This window comes from Orcinus orca, chromosome 15 (assembly GCF_937001465.1).
Source record: "Orcinus orca chromosome 15, mOrcOrc1.1, whole genome shotgun sequence".
Taxonomy (NCBI): domain Eukaryota; kingdom Metazoa; phylum Chordata; class Mammalia; order Artiodactyla; family Delphinidae; genus Orcinus; species Orcinus orca.
In genome coordinates this window covers 41410794-41429558 of record NC_064573.1, presented here as the reverse complement: position 1 = coordinate 41429558, position 18765 = coordinate 41410794, and the positions used below count along the sequence as shown (strand labels likewise).

General features: G+C 37.2%; 1 protein-coding gene across 1 annotated transcript in view; it reads left to right on the top strand.

Moving 5' to 3' along the window:
- ASXL3 (ASXL transcriptional regulator 3) overlaps positions 1-18765 on the top strand; it is a 178511-nt gene that overhangs the window by 15992 nt on the left and 143754 nt on the right. Inside the window, exon 2 of the mRNA XM_049697996.1 lies at positions 17248-17330. Coding sequence (XP_049553953.1) covers positions 17248-17330 — 83 coding nt within the window. The remainder of the gene's footprint in view (positions 1-17247; positions 17331-18765) is intronic.

Below are 18765 nucleotides of genomic sequence, written 5' to 3'. Positions count from 1 at the left end.
TTCACATTGAAAAGGTATGGCCAGATTTCCACACCACTGAGAACAGGAAAGCAGATACTGTAATAACACCTCCTTTCTTTCTTTCTCTTTTCTTTCTTTCTCTTTCTCTCTTTTTTTTTTTTTTTTTTTTTTGCCAAGAGGAGTGCTGGTAGAAAGGAACACCCCCACTAAGGGATTATATTTCCCAGTCTGTCTCAGAGAGTTCTGTCTCCATTTCCCTTCCATGGAGGGCTTGGTCACCCTCGGGCTATTTCCCACCAGTTTCCACTCTTCTCTAGATACAGCACACAGAAACTCCTGACAGCTGACAGACTCCCCATTGAGCCCTACCTTTTCATGTAGGAAAAGGGAGAAAAAATGAAGAAAACTTGTCTTGAAAGCCTGCAGACTTTCATACCACAAGGAATGTGTTGACCATATGCATCTTAAACCAGGCGAACAATGTTTGTCCAGCCCTTGAACTCACCAGTATGCAGCCCTATCCATTCCATGCTCAGAAGCAAAAACTCAAAACCAGATTTCCTAGAATTTTCTACCAGTCTTTTGCTCAAATGGCAGTGGAGTTGTTGGTGCACAGTCCCTTACGTGTTAAACTATAATTTTCAGTACAGCATAATTTATCTGTAGGAGACATTGATTTTCACAATGAATTCCTTATCTTCAGAGTTTTTTGGCCTTTGTATGGGGGTGTAGCTACTTCATTGTAATTATTATAGGCAAAGCCACCACTGAATTGCTAGGGTCACAAAGCAGACTTTCATCTTCTCATTTTAATTCCCAGTAATATGGAGATGATACATTTTGTTTTTGTCTTCCCTTTGTACCAGGTAACCTACAGAATATTCCAGTATTTGTTCTCCTATAGGTTCTCTATACCCGATGGCAGGTGTAATTAGCTCTTATAACCTGAACGTCAAGGTGGTTAACAGAACTCTCAAAGCTTTTTCTACAGATAGTTTCTACAGGGAGAATTTGATTCCTGTGGGCTTAATGCCTACTGCCTGTAGTTGAGTGAATCTAGGAGAAAAACATCTGGCCTAATTTATCTTCAGGAGTAATTCAATAATGCTGAATGGCAACCTCTAGGAAAAATCTAAGTAAGAGTTTCTGTAAGCACTAATTTAGAGTTGGTTAATAGGTAACTCTTATTTGTATTTCTTTCAAAGGGATAGATATTTTGATCACATCGGAGCTAATCATTTTTCTTCATTCTGACATAAACGTGGCATTATGGTATAATGAGCTCCCAGCCTGGTTGTATGCAAAACTCAACTGGTAAAATCAGGACTGAGGACAGCTAAAAAGCAATAGGGACTATCTGATTTCATAAAGAATCTTTTGTTGGCAAAGGTAAGTTTTAATGTTCCATTGCCCCCTTTAAGAGACTCAGCCCATACTTCATATCAACAAATATGGGCTGATTGAAACCAGTTCTGTTGCTTTGTGCCCTGATAAATATGGCCTTCATTTCTCTAGCACCTAGTTTAAGAAACAGGACCTGAAAGGAGGGTTGGATGCAAACCTGGAAAATTTGGCTAATATTAAGGTGGGTTATACGTCAAGTAGAATATCAAAGTAATTGCCCCAAGAATGCATTTAGTATACATTGTGATGCAGATACTTTAATTATATCTTAATTACTTGAGTACTGTAAATCTGGTGGCAGATCTTTGACTTGGCTTTTAGTATAAATAGTTACGGTAGATTTTTATGTATGATTCCAATTAGAGACAGGAAAGCACATGTCACATAAACCCTTTGGTCTATAGAAAGCCTGTAGATCGTATCGTTAAAATATTAGGATACCTGCTTCACATTTTTTAAATGTTGGCCCTCTTTCTGAAGCCTGGGATTCAGAAGTTCTTTTAACTATTATTCATCAGAGTTGAGTTCTAGGTAAAGACTTCTTACTGCTAGAATTATTCATAGCTTTGCCTGGTGAGTTCCTAATTTTATACAATTGTTTAATTTTTTAACTGTTGTCTCTGGATGTTCAAAGTGCATGCTTGACAAAAGACTAACTCTGCATTTATGATTCTTATTTGGTTAAGAATTTTTAGTAATAGCTACTCTTCTATTCATCTACAGGAATCAAAAATTAACATCAGGTTTAGAAACAATCTATTTTGTACATTTTTTTTAGGTCCTGTGAAGGGAACCGACTGAGGACTTAATAATTGGTATAACAGACACCTTGGTCGTGAACATTTGGTCACAAACAGTGACTAAAATCCAATTCTTACCAATTTAGTGAGAAGGAGAGTTTATTAGAAGACTTGTATGAACATAACCAGTATAGGTGAATGAAGTTCCTCAGTAACACCTGGAAAGAAAGAATGAGTCTTTCAGGGCTCTCTGATCTTTGCTTCGCTCTGTACAGATGCCTTATTTTCTGAGTCTGGCTTCTTCCACATGACTAGGAGCATGGCTCCCAACAAGTCTCATGGTTTCATCACGTGGCGTTATTACCAGAAAGCAACCGATATTTGTTTTCTTGAGTTTTAGGCTAATGTATCCTGGGGAAGATCAATGATTAACCCTCCCTGTGTCCCCTCCCCTTGCCACCCCACCACCCCATCATTAGTAGGCAACTCTTCAGTATCTACAGGAATAAAATGGCTCCCATTCAAATAAAAGTATAAAAGGGTATTTTTCAGAAGAAGAGAATAATATGTCCACAAAACAAGAAATTCAGTACATCACTTTTTCCTTGCCATTTATTTATCTTGTTTTCATTCATTAGGCAAGTTTTATTAAGTGCCTACCATGTGCCGTGGTAGATCAGAAATATAACAATGACCAAAAAGAAAAAAACACCATGATGATCATCACTACTTCCATAGAATCTGACGTGTAATACCATCCATCACTGGAATATGGTAGGAAAGGGTCATTTCTGTGTAGACTAAACCAACATTTTGAATGGATATGGAAGAAGACATGGCTTAGTCTCCTTCTTTTTAAGTCATTTGTAAGTAAATTAGATGTTTCTCACCCTTCCCTCCTCAACTGTAGTAAACCAGAGGTTAAGTGTCTCCAGAGATGGTGATGGCATGTTTTATTGTATTTCATTTTGGGGTGTGTGGATGTGTGTGTGTGCGTGTGTGTGGATGTGTGTGTGTGCGTGTGTGTGTGTTTGGTAAATATTTGTTAAATCAATGAATTATCAAGGAGGTGATGCTATTGTCTAACTACAGTCAGGGGAAGAGTTACTATTAACTGTAACAAAGCAAGCATCATTGTTTTTGTCATTCTTCAACATTTAAGTGGTCAGAGTCAAATAATCCCATATAACAAAGTCATTTTCTACAATTATCTCAAGATATATTTTGCAACTGATTCCTTCTGGCAGCTACATCTGGATGCTGTGTCATTTCAGGCTAGTCTGTGAGAATAACGCTGAAGAATTCCCCTGACTCAGATTGAATGATGAGTAATCTTTGCTTTGGAAAAAATTCAATATACCTGCATTTTATTTTCCCCATTGTGCTTTAGAGTATAGGGCATATAACTCTTTCTTTGGTGTTTGAATATTCATTTGTATTTTGTTTTGGAACTGATTTTAAGTTAGTTGTTAAATATTATATGATAGATGCATCTATTATATAAGTTGTATAAGATAGAGATTATCTTCATATACAGTTTAAAGATTATGAAAGTAATTTGTGCTTCTAAATACACAGATTTTTTTTTAACATCTTTATTGGGGTATAATTGCTTTACAATGGTGTGTTAGTTTCTGCTTTATAACAAAGTGAATCAATTATACATATACATATGTTCCCATATCTCTTCCCTCTTGCGTCTCCCTCCCTCCCACTCCTCCAGGCGGTCACAAAGCACCGAGCTGATCTCCCTGTGCTATGCGGCTGCTTCCCACTAGCTATCTACCTTACGTTTGGTATACACAGATATTTTAAAAGTATAAAATTTCCTCCTTCTGATTTTGCTTTTCTGCCACTCTCCAGGGTAACAATTGTTAAGTGTTTGAATATTTTTATCTGGTGTGAATGTGTGTGTGTGGGGGGGGTTTGTGGGTGTATTTGTATGTTTACCACATGTACTTGAATATATACCTCCTCTACATATTGTTCTTTTTTTTATTTTAAATTATTTATTTCTTTGGCTGAGTTGGGTCTTAGTTGCAGCATGCGGGATCTGTCGTTGCAGTACACGGGCTTCTCTCTAGTGACAGCACACGGGCTCCAGAGCACGTGGGCTCAGTAGTTGCAGTGTGCAAGCTTAGTTGCCCCACGGTATGTGGGATCTTAGTTCCCTGACCAGGGATCGAACACACGTCCCCTGTGTTGGAAGGTGGATTCTTTTTTTTTTTTTTTTGCGGTACGTGGGCCTCTCACTGTTGTGGCCTGTCCCATTGTGGAGCACAGACTCCGGACGCGCAGGCTCAGCGGCCATGGCTCACGGGCCCAGCCGCTCCGCGGCATGTGGGATCTTCCTGCATCGGCAGGCGGACTCTCAACCACTGCACCACCAGGGAAGCCCCGGAAGGTGGATTCTTAACCACTGGACCACCAGGGAAGTTCCTATACATATTGTTCTTCAGCTTGCTTATTTTTAGTCATCACTTTCTTGCGGATATCCTCCTGTATCAGTCAGTACATATTTTCTTTCTAATGGCCATGTAATATTTTGTGGTATGTATGCGCCTTCATTTGTTTAACCATCTCTCTCTTACATTATGTCTTTCATAAAAGTGTTTTGAATGGTGCTTTATTGAACATGCAGGAAGAGCTGAGGATTTCTGTAAGAAAAATACCTAAAGACAGACTAGGTTCAACAAATGGGACCACCTACCTGTTACATTTTAATAGTACTGCTAAATTACCCTCCAAGTAAGTTTGGACTGTTTGCTACAAGGTAGCATATTGTGGTGGTGAAACACTTGGAGTTCAAGGGTGTGAGTTTGAAACTCCACTCTGCTTGTTACTTGGGACTAGCCTGGAAGAAGTGAATTAAAATATCTGCATCTTAATTTTCTCATCTACAGAAAAATAATACCTACCTTGATAGGTGATTTTGAGAACTAAATATGTTACCATAAGTCAAGTTCTTAGAAAAGTGCCTCGCCTACATTTATTACAAAATGATTTCTGGCGTTATGTAAGTACTACTTGCTATTATTAAGGTATTATTGAGCACCTTGTAAGGATTTCCAAGATAAGGAAATTTGGGGTCTCAACTGATTGCTTCTTCAGAATGTTATCCTGAGGAGAAGGCTGGCTTTGACCAGAGACTTCCATATGGACAGGTGTTTAGTCTCCCACATGTGGACAAATATACACATTAAACTTCTTAATTTTCGTAATATCTTATTCTACCATCTGCAAGTCTGCTTTTCAGAGTTGTCATATCTACCTATAGTAGTAAAATATAAATAAACTCTAAGTCGTCATTAGGGTATATACTCTTAATTTAATCATACTGGACCTTGGGAATACTATCTAACTGCATTATTTCACCTAATTAGTCTCAATTATTATATTTTTGTGTTATGTTTAGATTTTGTGAGAGGTTCAACAATAGAATTTATGTATGTTCTATGTTTGCCTTTGAAGATCCTATTACCACCCAGTGCCTCTGTATGAATTTCCATATGAGATGATTCTCTTAGTTTAGGAATAGGAAAACCTTATCTACTCTGATAAACCAATGTCTCTACGCTAACAGGAGTTAACTCCCGTAGACTGTTTGCCTCTGCATTTTAGCTGCCTTGGAATTGGTACCATGGTCTAGGTCACAGTCACAGCAGCTTGATCATTGGGCATGATTTCTCATTTTTGAAATATTTCACTGTATTTTTCTTCTTTAAACTAATGCATAGTTTTAAAAGAAGGTGTGATAAGGAAAGTAATATAAAAGTTATATCCACTGTGTTTTAGGTGGGATAAGAAATGACCAAATATGAGTTTGATGACAAACAAGACACTGAAAAACTGCAGATGTGATCAGGAGCACTGCTGATAATCATGGGGAAAATCACAGAGAACAGGGGATCAGTTGTCCAAGAATTGAACCACTTTGTAGCTGTGTGACTTTGGGAGAGTCAAATTAACACCTCTGCGTCTTAGTTCCCTCATCTGTCATCTGTAAAATGAGGGTGATATTGGTGTCACCTAAGTATGATAAGGTGGTTGTTAGGAGGATTTAGTAAGCTTGTATGTTAGAATAGAGTTTGATGCAGAGTAACTGTTGTGTATTTTCTATTGTTATTATTAGTATAAAAAAGAGGAAAAGAAATTTTTTGAAATTATAGACTGTAGATCTTTATCTCAACTCTCAGTAAAATTCTAGAGTGCATTTTTAAACAGAAATGGAAGTAGTGATCCCTGGAAGCCCTTATGGATTCTCTAAGTTAATTCATGTCCAATTAAATTTATTTATTTTTGATAGGATTGTTAGACATACAGCAGGAGGATGTGCCTGTTGGAGCTAAATTTCAGACAGTCACTTTGATGTGGTCTCTTGTGGGACTCTTTTAAAAGTGATGGGCAAATATGAACTGGGCGATAGTATAATCAAATGAATTTTTAGCAGATTGAACTTCTGTAGACAAATTATACCGATTGGCTAATGAGTATCATTCTGAAAGGAGATCCCAGTGGCAGCCACATGGTTTGTTGCTTTGTTTTTCATTGCATTATTCACCTGTCATGAATAACTTGGCGGAATCCATCAAATCGTGCTTGTCAAATGTGTGGATATCAGAAAATAAAAAGGGAAACTGAACAGTTGGACAAGGGAATAATGATTCCAAAAGAAGTTTAGAAGCTTGGATGAACAGCCTGCACCTAAAAAGATGAAATTTAACTGGGGTAAATATTTCTCAAATTTGTGGATAACACAAAATTTACCTGTTACCTCAAATAATCAGGTATTAGGGAATAATAGGATTTCAGAGCCTTCAAAAATGGATTGAAACAAACACTGGTGCATTAGAGATACATTTATGTCTGGCAAGTTTGGAAAATACACCACAGAATTATGCATGTGGTTTCAGAAGCAAATGTTGAACGATCTGGAAGTTTTAGTTGATTGACAGTGTGAAGACTGCTGAAAAAGAGCAAGTGTTGTGTTAGGTTGTATTAACGTAATGTATACACGAGTTAGAAAAAGAGAAGTAATAGTTTTACCATACAGATTGTTTCAATCAGACTACACTTAGAATATTTATCAATGGTATTTAGCTAATTTATCTCAATGAGTATAATTCTTAAAGATGTGATTTACAGGTGACGTTGGCAAACTCAAGAATATTCAAAGAAGGGTGATTCGGAAGGTAGTCTGCAAGCTATTTTATATGAGGACTGATGGAAGAAACCAAGGCTCCATTAGCCTGGGGATAAAGGGAGGCTGGGCCCCTAATAGTGTTTTCAAATAGGTGGCAATATATCCTGTGAATAAATTATTGGATCCCATTTTAGAAATTCGTGTAACACAATTGCCTTACTTTAAGCTTCTATGATAGCAAAGTGCTTGTAATTGAATATTAACTATATGTCACATTCAAAGGCAAAAACTAGGACTACATAGTAGAAGTAATAGGAAAGCAGAATTTTTACTTGATACACAGAAGAAACGTTTTTAATAACTGGTAGGTTCTGAATAGACTATTTGCATATTTTTGTGGTATAAGTATTTCTTCTTCATTAAAGGGACGTCTGACTTTTTAAAACAGATTTTGTATGTATCATCATTTAAATAATTATTAATATCGTTCTTTTACCTTTTTTAGAACATTGTAGGAATTCTAGGTGTCTTTCACTTTCATTTTCTTTCTGTGTGTAAAAGGAGTATAAACTGTTTGTAAAGCTTAGAAACTTACTGAGGTAGAACAAGGTTGCCAAAATCCCATAGGAAGTTAGAAGTCAGCTCTCAATCGCATAGAATTTTATCTTCAAATTCAGGTAGTTATCACTCTCTGAACTGTTCCAGGCCTCAGTAAGCCATCTCTCTACTCTCAGCTCTGCTCGGGTTTTATGAAGCTGGGCAACCAAAATAACTTAACTGTAAGACAGAACTTCCTTCTAGATGAATATTCTATGATACTGTCTGTCATAGTTACAGGAAAGTTTGTCTGTTCATATATATTGTTGGAAGTAAGTTGTTGCTGCTGCTATTCTCTATTTTTACTTGATTTGTAGCACAGGCATAACAGGATAATTTGTCCCCGCAGGGTGCTTGTCTTCCTAGGTAACAGCGCAGTGTCCAAAAGAGTGCCGTGGTGTACAATCCCTCTTGTTAAACACAGGGAGGAAGACTGTGGGGTGATGAAACCAAGCACCACATGGTGCAGGTTTACGTCTGAATCCAGAGGGAATAAATTTGGCCGTGATCAGGTGACAAGGGGTGGCAATATGTGTCTAACTTGATTTGTAGAAACCCTAGTGCAGTTTACGCAGGAAATCTCAGAGACACCCCAGGTAATGCCCATCATATATTTTTTTATAGCTCTCTTCTTTGTGTTGAAAAGATTCCTGTTTCTAGGCCGTGCTCAAAGGGGGCTTTTTTCCCCCCAGCCAATAGTATTAGCCAGTGTTTACTAACATGTTGCTGTAGGCAATCATTTGGCGTACGGAAATAATCAGTGCTTATACACTTACTATCTCATTTAGTCCTCACAACGTTTTTATAAATGAGGAAATGAAGAAACTGAGTTCAGGAATGTTAAATATCTAAGATCAGGCAGCTAGTGAGTAGGTGTTCCTGCTTCATCTGACTCCAAAGCTCATAACCTTCTTTATTATTCTATAAAAATTCCTAATATATGGCAACTCCAAACTAACGTGGTCTTCATCGAAGCCTACTTAGTGGTGCTATAATCTGGTGCTACAGACATGAATGAGGACCAAGGACTTCGATCTCATGAGGCTTGCAGTGTAACTGGAAGAATATCCTTAAACAGATAATGTTAATTAACGACAGGTGCTACCACGGGAAAGTACGGTTTAAACCATTATCTGAGAGTTCAAGGAAATATCTGATTGTTCTTAAGTGTGAGATTGCTGAAATGGGGATTGTGAGGTCGATATTGCATATAATATCTTGACTGTAGGCCCACAGTTTCTGTAAAAGCCTTGTGCTCGAGACAATAAGTAATTTAACTTAGTAAAAGGCAGACTTCAGTGTTGGCTAGACCCATCACTTCCTAGGTGCCAGGTCTCAGAGGCACTCTATCTTCTTGGACATCTCCTTTTTCTGGGTGAAATAGGCCTGATTCTCAAGGCTATTATAACAAAAATTCTGCATCTTTTAAGTCACACATTCACATATATTACTATAGCATGTAATTTCCCCATAAAACACATGCAAGTAGAATAGAAAAATTGTACACATCACCCTTAAACCCTTAACTAGTAACCACATATGTTAGGAGCAGACAGCAACCTGAGGTACAGATATTAGGTGGTGGGCAAGGTGCTGTCACTTTCTATGTGGTTAATTTTCTCATCTGAATACTATCAGCCATTCAAATTTATGTCTCATCAAAATGACGTGGACCTTTGAGGTATCTCAAGAACAGTGGAAATAGGGAATGTTAAATATATGAAGCCAGGAGTCTATTGTAATGCAAGTAAAACCTCTGGAGACTTAGCACGGAAGAGTTGTCTAATACATATTAACTGCTTTTATTGTATTTAAACATTGTCATCATCAATAGCATAATGTGTACAAGTCCTGTCCTTCCACTTGGTAGCTTTATGACCTTGGACCAATTACTTCAACTTAGTGCATCTCAGAGGAAGTTAATCCTGCCTCTTTATGCATCTCACTGAGCTGTTGTCAGGGTCAAAAATATATATATATATATACACATACATACATATGTGTGTGTATATATATATATATATATATATGTTGTATGTAAGCAAATGAAATAATATATGTTGTGTGTAAACACTCTGTAATTGTAGAGAACTATATAATGGTTTATTGTTATAACCTCCAAATCGTTTACCTAATACATGAGGCCTTAAATAGCTAAACATTTTAGTGAACTGCCAATATGGATTAAGGGAAGACACTTTAATGTTAGAGAAAGATCTAAACATGTATCACTGATGTGATTTTAAGTTGTAGAAATCTTTTTATTTTGCAGTCAAGTAAGCTCAGAAAATTTTCTTCAGGGCCTGAAGGACCAAGACTTCAACCATTAGATGAACACTGGTCTAATGTGTTTATCTTAGGGATACTGGAAATGACTTTTCTGAGTCAGCTTGAATAAGCTTTAAAATGTTTGTTACATAGTATTCCTGGACCAGAAAAATGCTGAAAGGATGAACCTAAAACAGAAAAATACATTCTTAGCATGGCCTGTGTCCTCAGTGATTGAGCAAATACCTCTTTCCTTCTCTTAACTATATTGCTATCTTTGTCTACAGGTTTCTTTTTCTCCTCCTACTGGGTCATGTAGAAGTCTGGGAGAAGAGGTTTCTGGGACAAGAGTCTGTCTTGCCTCAAATGTCAAATGTCTTGCCTCAAATCTAAATGTCTTTGAGATAGGCTCTGATATAGTTAGTCACATTAGTAAAGAAGATGACATCCAGTGGTGTGTTTGCCAGTTCTACACAACTGTTCGTATCCTATGAAAAGTACAAGTGAATCCATTGCTAGGGAGGCCACTGATTGTGTGTGTGCTTTGTGTCCTTAGCCATGGAAATTCCACTTTTGGGAGAGCAGTGCTGAATTTGCAACCTGTTGGGAGTAAAAATGAGGAAGAAAGAAGATAATGGAGAATTGCGAGGACTTTAGTGCATGAGAAGGAAGCATGAGAGATACAAGACACAACTCAGGGAGACAGAGTCAAGTGGAATCACAAATATAGCTCTAACATGGCAGAACAGTTTGTTTCACAAAGAAAGAAAGGGCATTTTATGTAAAGACTGAACACTGTGACAGACTCTGATTTGTATAGAAGAGACAGTGATATCTGGCCAATGGTTTCTGATTACAGCCTTTTCTTGGCAGTGCGAGCTCTAATAATTCTAGCTACAGATTTTCTTAGGGAAACAGCAGCTTTAAGAGCCTGTGTTTGAGGAAATAAATTATAAAGCATTTCCATTTTCAGCAAAAAATTTTTTGAAAGGGACTAAAAAAGATCACTTTTTTAGCCAAAGTAAATAATGTAGGAGAAAGAAAACATAGAGCTATTAGAAAGGAGAAACAATTCACGGTATTTGTGGAAAATATGATTCTGTACTTCTATACTATTAGAACTATTATGAATTCAATTAGCTGTTCATATAGATAATAATTATCACAGTTCAATGGCTTTTGTATGTATTAGCGATAAAATGTGAGGATAATTTATTAAAAAAGTGTATTCATAGTTGCAACCCAAAATATAAAACACTTAATAAAAAGCTTATTACAGTTTATAAAATAAAACTTTAGCACATGAAACAATGTGTGTACATTTCCTAAAAATTTAATTAGATATCTCGTTTAATTCCTATCTAAATTTCATCTGGAAATATAAAGAAGTGAACAATGAAAAATTTAAGAAGGAGTAATGAGAGCTGTGTCCTATCCAGATAGTGAAGTGTATTGTAATATTACAGCAATTTAAACAGGGTGGTGCTGGCACAGGAATTGATTGAAAATCAGGGGAGCATAGCAGGACCCCTGGATGAGCCCCAAGGATAGTGGTTTGCAGTTTATTTCAGAGGCCCTGAAAATTCCCAGAAGTGCCTTCAGCCATTAGAGGAAGTAAGTTCTGGGGGCTCTGAGCCCTCTCATCTCTACCTCAGCAGCAGCTCTGCTTTTATGCATTTTATATACTGGGTTCCCACATTTATATATTGGTTTCACATCCAAAGGAGTTTTCATTGCCCTAATATTAATGTATGCCAGAGGATGCCTCACTAACCATGACCAGCTTATGAAACAAATTATGTTGGGGAATCTTGACTTAACATTAATAGGAGGTGAGAGCTTAAGTTAGTTCTTCACCTGGGTACAAAAGGAAACATTCCAGATGAATTAAAAAATGAAAGCATAAAATACCCGCAAGAAACATTTGCAGATATTTACGCGCTCTTTGGATAAAAGGAACTTCTAAATATGAGAGCAGGTGAAGTCACAATAGAAAAGTCTGATGGAGTAGTTCATGTGAAAATAGAGAACTTTATGTATCATCTCCCTAAATCCAAAAAATAACCAACAAAAGGAATAAAAATCTGTTATTAACATGCACAACAGTGAATATGTCTTACTATATAAATAGCTTTTTACACATTAATGAGAAAGACAGAAATATCCCATGTCATATCCCACATGATATTCATTTGAAATAAAGTTTTGTTCTCCTTGGTATTTACAAAACTATAATTAGAGTAACAGTGAATTGCAACTTCTTTGTCCTACTAGGTTTGCAAATATTGCTAAAAAGATAAGATTTAATACTGGCAAATTTGTGGAGAGAGAGGCAGATTCAGTTCTGCTTGGTGAGAGTATAAATTGTTAAAATATTTCTGGAAACAGTTGACAGTGTATCAAGAGACATGACAGAGCTCACATCCTTTTGACCCAATAATATTCTAAGAACTTTACATTCAATATATTCTTTGGAAATTTATTTTTATTAAGTTTTAAAACAACATAAATGCCTATCTTCAGTTAAGTGTTAATTATGATGCCCATTTTGAAGAATTTAAATTACATGAGGAAAAGTAAGACAGCTAACTATGCATACATGTACTTTATATAATTATAATTATATTTTAAAAGTACATATGAATAGAAAAAACTAGAAGGAAAACACAAATATTAGCAGGGGTTAATATTCTTGGTTGTAAGCTTATGAGTGCATTTTGTTTTCTATAATATAGGTATGAGTTTGCATTTTTCCAGTTTCTACAACCAGAAAACAAGATGATTTTATTAATAAATAATTATTGTCCATGGCAGACTTTGAAATTGGATTTCCTATTTTGTTACAATTGTATCATTATTGACCAAGTCAGTTTGAACCTGTTTTGATTATCCGAAATATTAATTGGCCCTCTTTCTAGAAAAATCTTATTATGATACATGACCTTAAAAATTGTGGATAATCCTACTCCCTTCCCTGCTCTATTGCATCCTTGACCCCTGTTTCTAAAGAGGTAGGTACGGACAGCCTATTCAATAAGTGGTGCTGGGAAAACTGGACAGCTACATGTAAAAGTATGAGATTAGATCACTCCCTAACACCATACACAAAAATAAGCTCAAAATGGATTAAAGACCTAAATGTAAGGCCAGAAACTATCAAACTCTTAGAGGAAAACATAGACAGAACACTCTATGACATAAATCACAGCAAGGTCCTTTTTGACCCACCTCCTAGAGAAATGGAAATAAAAACAAAAGTAAACAAATGGGACCTAATGAAACTTAAAAGCTTTTGCACAGCAAAGGAAACCATAAAGAAGACCAAAAGACAACCCTCAGAATGGGAGAAAATATTTGCAAATGAAGCAACTGACAAAGGATTAATCTCCAAAATTTATAAGCAGCTTATGCAGCTTAATAACAAAAAAACAAACAACCCAATCCAAAAATGGGCAGAAGACCTAAATAGACATTTCTCCAAAGAAGATATACAGAGTGCGAACAAACACATGAAAGAATGCTCAACATCACTAATCATTAGAGAAATGCAAATCAAAACTACAATGAGATATCATCTCACACCAGTCAGAATGGCCATCATCAAAAAATCTAGAAACAATAAATGCTGGAGAGGGTGTGGAGAAAAGGGAACCCTCTTACACTGTTGGTGGGAATGTAAATTGATACAGCCACTGTGGAGAACAGTATGGAGGTTCCTTAAAAAGCTACAAATAGAACTACCATATGACCCAGCAATCCCACTACTGGGCATATACCCTGAGAAAACCATAATTCAAAAAGAGTCATGTACCAAAATGTTCATTGCAGCTCTATTTACAATAGCCCAGAGATGGAAACAACCTAAGTGTCCATCATCGGATGAATGGATAAAGAAGATGTGGCACATATATACAATGGAATATTACTCAGCCATAAAAAGAGACGAAATTGAGCTATTTGTAATGAGGTGGATAGATCTAGAGTCTGTCATACAGAGTGAAGTAAGTCAGAAAGAGAGAGACAAATACCGTATGCTAACACATATATATGGAATTTAAGAAAAAAAAAATGTCATGAAAAACCTAGGGGTGAAACAGGAATAAAGACACAGACTTACTAGAGAATGGACTTGAGGCTATGGGGAGGGGGAAGGGTAAACGGTGACAAAGCGATAAAGAGGCATGGACATATATACACTACCAAACGTAAGGTAGATAGCTAGTGGGAAGCAGCCGCATAGCACAGGGAGATCAGCTCGGTGCTTTGTGACCGCCTGGAGGGGTGGGATAGGGAGGGTGGGAGGGAGGGAGACGCAAGCGGGAAGAGATATGGGAACATATGTATATATATAACTGATTCATTTTGTTGTGAAGCTGAAACTAACATATCATTGTAAAGCAATTATACTCCAATAAAGATGTTAAAAAAAAAAAATAAAAATAAAGAGGTAGGTACAAGGTGGAAGACAATTGGAAGAACATGTTAAATTCAAAATAAGTGTTACATAACCAGGAAGACATATTCAAATACTAGCTGTATTTGAAAATGTCAAGAAAGGTAATCCAGGGAGTATGATTTTGCAGGACATATGAAACCGTTAACACCTCATAGCCAAGACATCAATCGCTGGGGCGTGGGCAGTTCCTCGGTTTAACATTTGGGGCTGTAGTTTCACTCTGTGGCTTCTTCCCACTGTCCTGTTGGAGTATGGCTGCCTGCGAGTCTGATTCATGTCTCTGCCATGTGTCATATTATTTTGATGCTATCCATGTTTTGTTCCGTGGAAGTAATCTCTCTCTCTTTTGTTCTCTAAATGTTCCCACAGCTAGTTCAGTGAAGCTTGTTCACATCCAGGACCCTCTCCTTCTCTGTCCCCTTTCTCTGTCTTGCAGGAACTGAGGGGGGCTTCTGGTGTTTGTGTGGCTTCATCATTTCCTTCCTGCCTCTCATCCACTTCACGATGTAATTCTTGGCACTTTTACTTCCTTTGTAGAGTAGGATGTGATGTCATAGAGAAGGGGACAGGGCTATCCAAATTCTCTCAATTGCTGGGAGGAGCTGCCCAGGTGTGCTGAGGGGCCTGTACTCAGGAAGAGAAACAGGGAATCCTCCACAGTGAGTAACCCCACTTTCGAGTGTGCCCAACTTTCCACTAAAACGTTACCCAGTACACTGGAGTTTCCTCTTCGGCTCTTTCCAGATTTAATCAGTTTGCCTTTTTGACATTCCCAGTTCAGCTCAATTTTCCTCCTTTCTCTCCCTTCTCCTCTGTCCCCCTCTTTCTGCCATCCCGTGTCTCTCCCCCCAATTCCCCTCTTCCTTGCTTGCTTACTTGTGTATGTCTGTGTCTGCTGACCTTCTGCCCATATCTTCTATGAGAGACCATTAGTGTCCCCAGCATTGCCTATCATTTGGGGTGAGACCCACCCTGTATATAGTCCATGTGACCACAGCATCTCCTTTCAGTAAGTCATAAGTATGCACTGTTCTACTTACAGTTCTTCTTATTTTAAAAATTCTGTCGACTATTTCATTTTCATGTCTGTATCTTTCCTGCCTTTCTTTGTGACCTAACCTTTTCCCCTTTTCAGCTCTATTATGCAGTTTCCTTCTTGCCTTTTTTTTTAACCAATGTTTTTACACTTTAGTCCTCTTCCTATACAGCGATGCCTATGTGTCTTCCCCCCTTGACAGTTCAGCTCTCTAAAGCATCCTCTGTGAGGACAGTTTTTCCTTCTTTCCTAGTGACATACTTGTTGCTACACTCTTTCCAGTGTAGCTCCTATTTCGCTATTCTTTAAAGAATTACCAACTGCAACTAAGAGACTGATCCAGACTAGGAAAAAATGGGGAAATTTCCTGGGAACTAGAAAGGGGAGAACAGGAAAGTGGCCCTAATGGTGAGGTAGGGCAGGCTGTGTATGTAACTCACTGGAGAGCCTTGAGGAGCAGAACCTTTGCTAGGGACCTAGCTGAAATTTAGCCATTGATCGTGGAAGAGATCACAGAGCTCTTTTGAACATATTGGAAGCCTTTTTAATTTTTAGTTTTTAGAGTGACCCTGTTAATTCTTAATAATTATGAGAATTCTGGTCTAATATTCATAATAATCATAAATTAGGACTCTAGAATTATTAAGTTGCATGGGGGCCATGACTTGTGCAGAAGCTCCTGTACAGAAAATTTAAGTAGGTGTCATCTACCCTTGGAGGAAGTCATTGTGAAGATGTGTGTAGACTTGTTTCTTGTACCCAGAGGTGGTCCTATAGACCTTGTTGGTGAGCAGTGTGGGCACCGTTGTTTACGGATTTCACTACATGTAAAGTCCCTGGGTAAATAAAAGGGGCTTGCTTTCCAGGGCTGATGGTCTAACGCCTGTGGAAACAATTAACTATGTCCCATATATTCTCCATACTTTGTTTAAAAAAGTTCACTTCCACTCAAAAATAAGTAGGACAGAAGGGGAGAGAAAGAGAATAGGACTCAGTTCATAAAGCTGAGATGGGCTGAATGGGAAGAGGAAGGGATTTACTTGAAATGAATTGGAAAAGGCAAAAGAAAGGAAACTGAGCTGAACTGGAAAACACACTGTAATGAGATACTTGGGTTTCTGTATGCTTTTTTCCATTTTGGCCATGAAGGGTTTTTATTTATTTTTTTTAATACAAGAGAAGTTGATCAAAATATGAATCCAGTAAGGTTATTTCTGACCAGCACTTTGTTCTCTGCTCTTGGTGGTATTCAGGCTCATGTTTCCAAGGTCTTAGAAATTTAAGAAACATTTTAACAGCCTGAAAACATGACTTAAACCATAAAATGTCAGCAATTTTTAATAAAGGAAATTATATACATTTATTAACTTGGTGTTTTTAGTTTTCACACTTCTTTTTTTGGTGTGTATGCCTTTGTGACATTTTTGCAGAATGACCCCTATATGTTGCAGAAATTGCCATAGATGTCCAGAAAAAAAATTATGTTCTCACTTTGGACACCTGATCTGTGTGATGGAACCTAATTTTGGCATAACAGCCTTTTTAAAATTTTAAGGAAACATTGCATGGTTCACACACATTTTCATCTTGTATGTTTCTATGCAGTAATCTAGGAATCTTACGTTTATTTTTATTTTTTTAGGCACTAGAAAAACACCCCAACTCACCAATGACAGCAAAGCAGATATTGGAAGTCATTCAGAAAGAAGGGTTAAAAGAAACAAGGTCAGTATTCATATTTACATTTTCTGTTTTCATTGATTAATAATTGCTACTGATTGCAAAGTAATAGGGGTATCTAGATTTTCATGTTGTAGATGATTGTGAATTAAGTACCTGCAGATTCTTTTGTGACTACCAAATATTTGGGTGACCCAAGATTTCCTTGGAACTACCTGTTTGCTTAATAAATTAGACAGATTGATACAGAGTGTCCTTCATTAACAAAGAGCAGCATTGTGTGAATTAGCCTCTAATTGGAGTTACTCATCTTTCTCTTTCTTGTAAGAGGAGACTTTTGTTTCTGAAAGTGAGTAGTGAAAGAGAAACTGTTTTACAGTCTTGATAGATAGATCGCAAGATATAAGATGAGCTCACTCTGATAAAATTCAAAGTGCCAACGAATGTGGTTGAAAATTCAGTCCTCGTATTTAGAATTACTCTACTTGGAGCATCATTAATCAATTATTGAGTCCTTAAAAAAATAACAGTTTTATTGAGATAGTCATATACCATAAAATTTGCCCTTTGAAAATGTACAATTCGTTGGTTTTCAGTATATTCACAAAGCTGTGCAGTCATTACTGCTATCTAATTTTAGAACATTTTCATCACCCTGAGATGGAACCCCATACCCCTTAGCAGTCACTCCCAATTCCCTATTCCCTCCAGCCCCTAGCAACCAGCAGTGTACTTTTTATGTCTGTGGTTTTGCCTGTTCTGGACATTTCATGTAATGGGAGCTATACGCTATGTGGCCTTTTGTGACTGGCTTCTTTCACTTAGCATCATGTTTTCAAGGTCCATCCATGTGGTAGCATGAATCAGTACTTCATTTCTTTTTGTTGCCAAATAATATTTTACTGTATGGATAGACTATATTTTATCTATGATGATTATTTTTATTTAGTGATGAATTTTGGCTACAGTTTTGGCTTTATCCAGCAGTTTAGGGTCATATAAATATTACTCAAGGAGGAAAAAAAGTTTGTTACAGGGTAAAAGAACCATAGGGCTGTCGCATGTGTATCTACTCATCCTTGTTACATAGAGTGAATTGTTTTTAATTGTATGAAGTTGTCTACCTATAAGCCATTGAGAAGGCAGTGGTCTCAGCTTGGTGAAAATACAATCTGCTGAGTTACCTTTTGAATCTGATCTTGAGATAGAACCTGTTGAGAGAAATCAACGTCCTCTCGAGGCCAACTTTTCCTAAAAAATTGGCATTACCTGTAACTCCCATTACTGTAACATGTGAATTGCATCAGCTTCTAGCTGTTTAAAATGCATCTCTTGCAAGTTTGATCCATGAACATCACAATTTAGTGGGGTAGAGGATACCTAGGCTCAGTTTTTCATCTCTGTTTTGGAGGCTGTTTCTGCCTGTTCTGAAGAAAGAGCCTGAGCTAATGTAACTACCCTGTTTGCAATCATTGTTCCT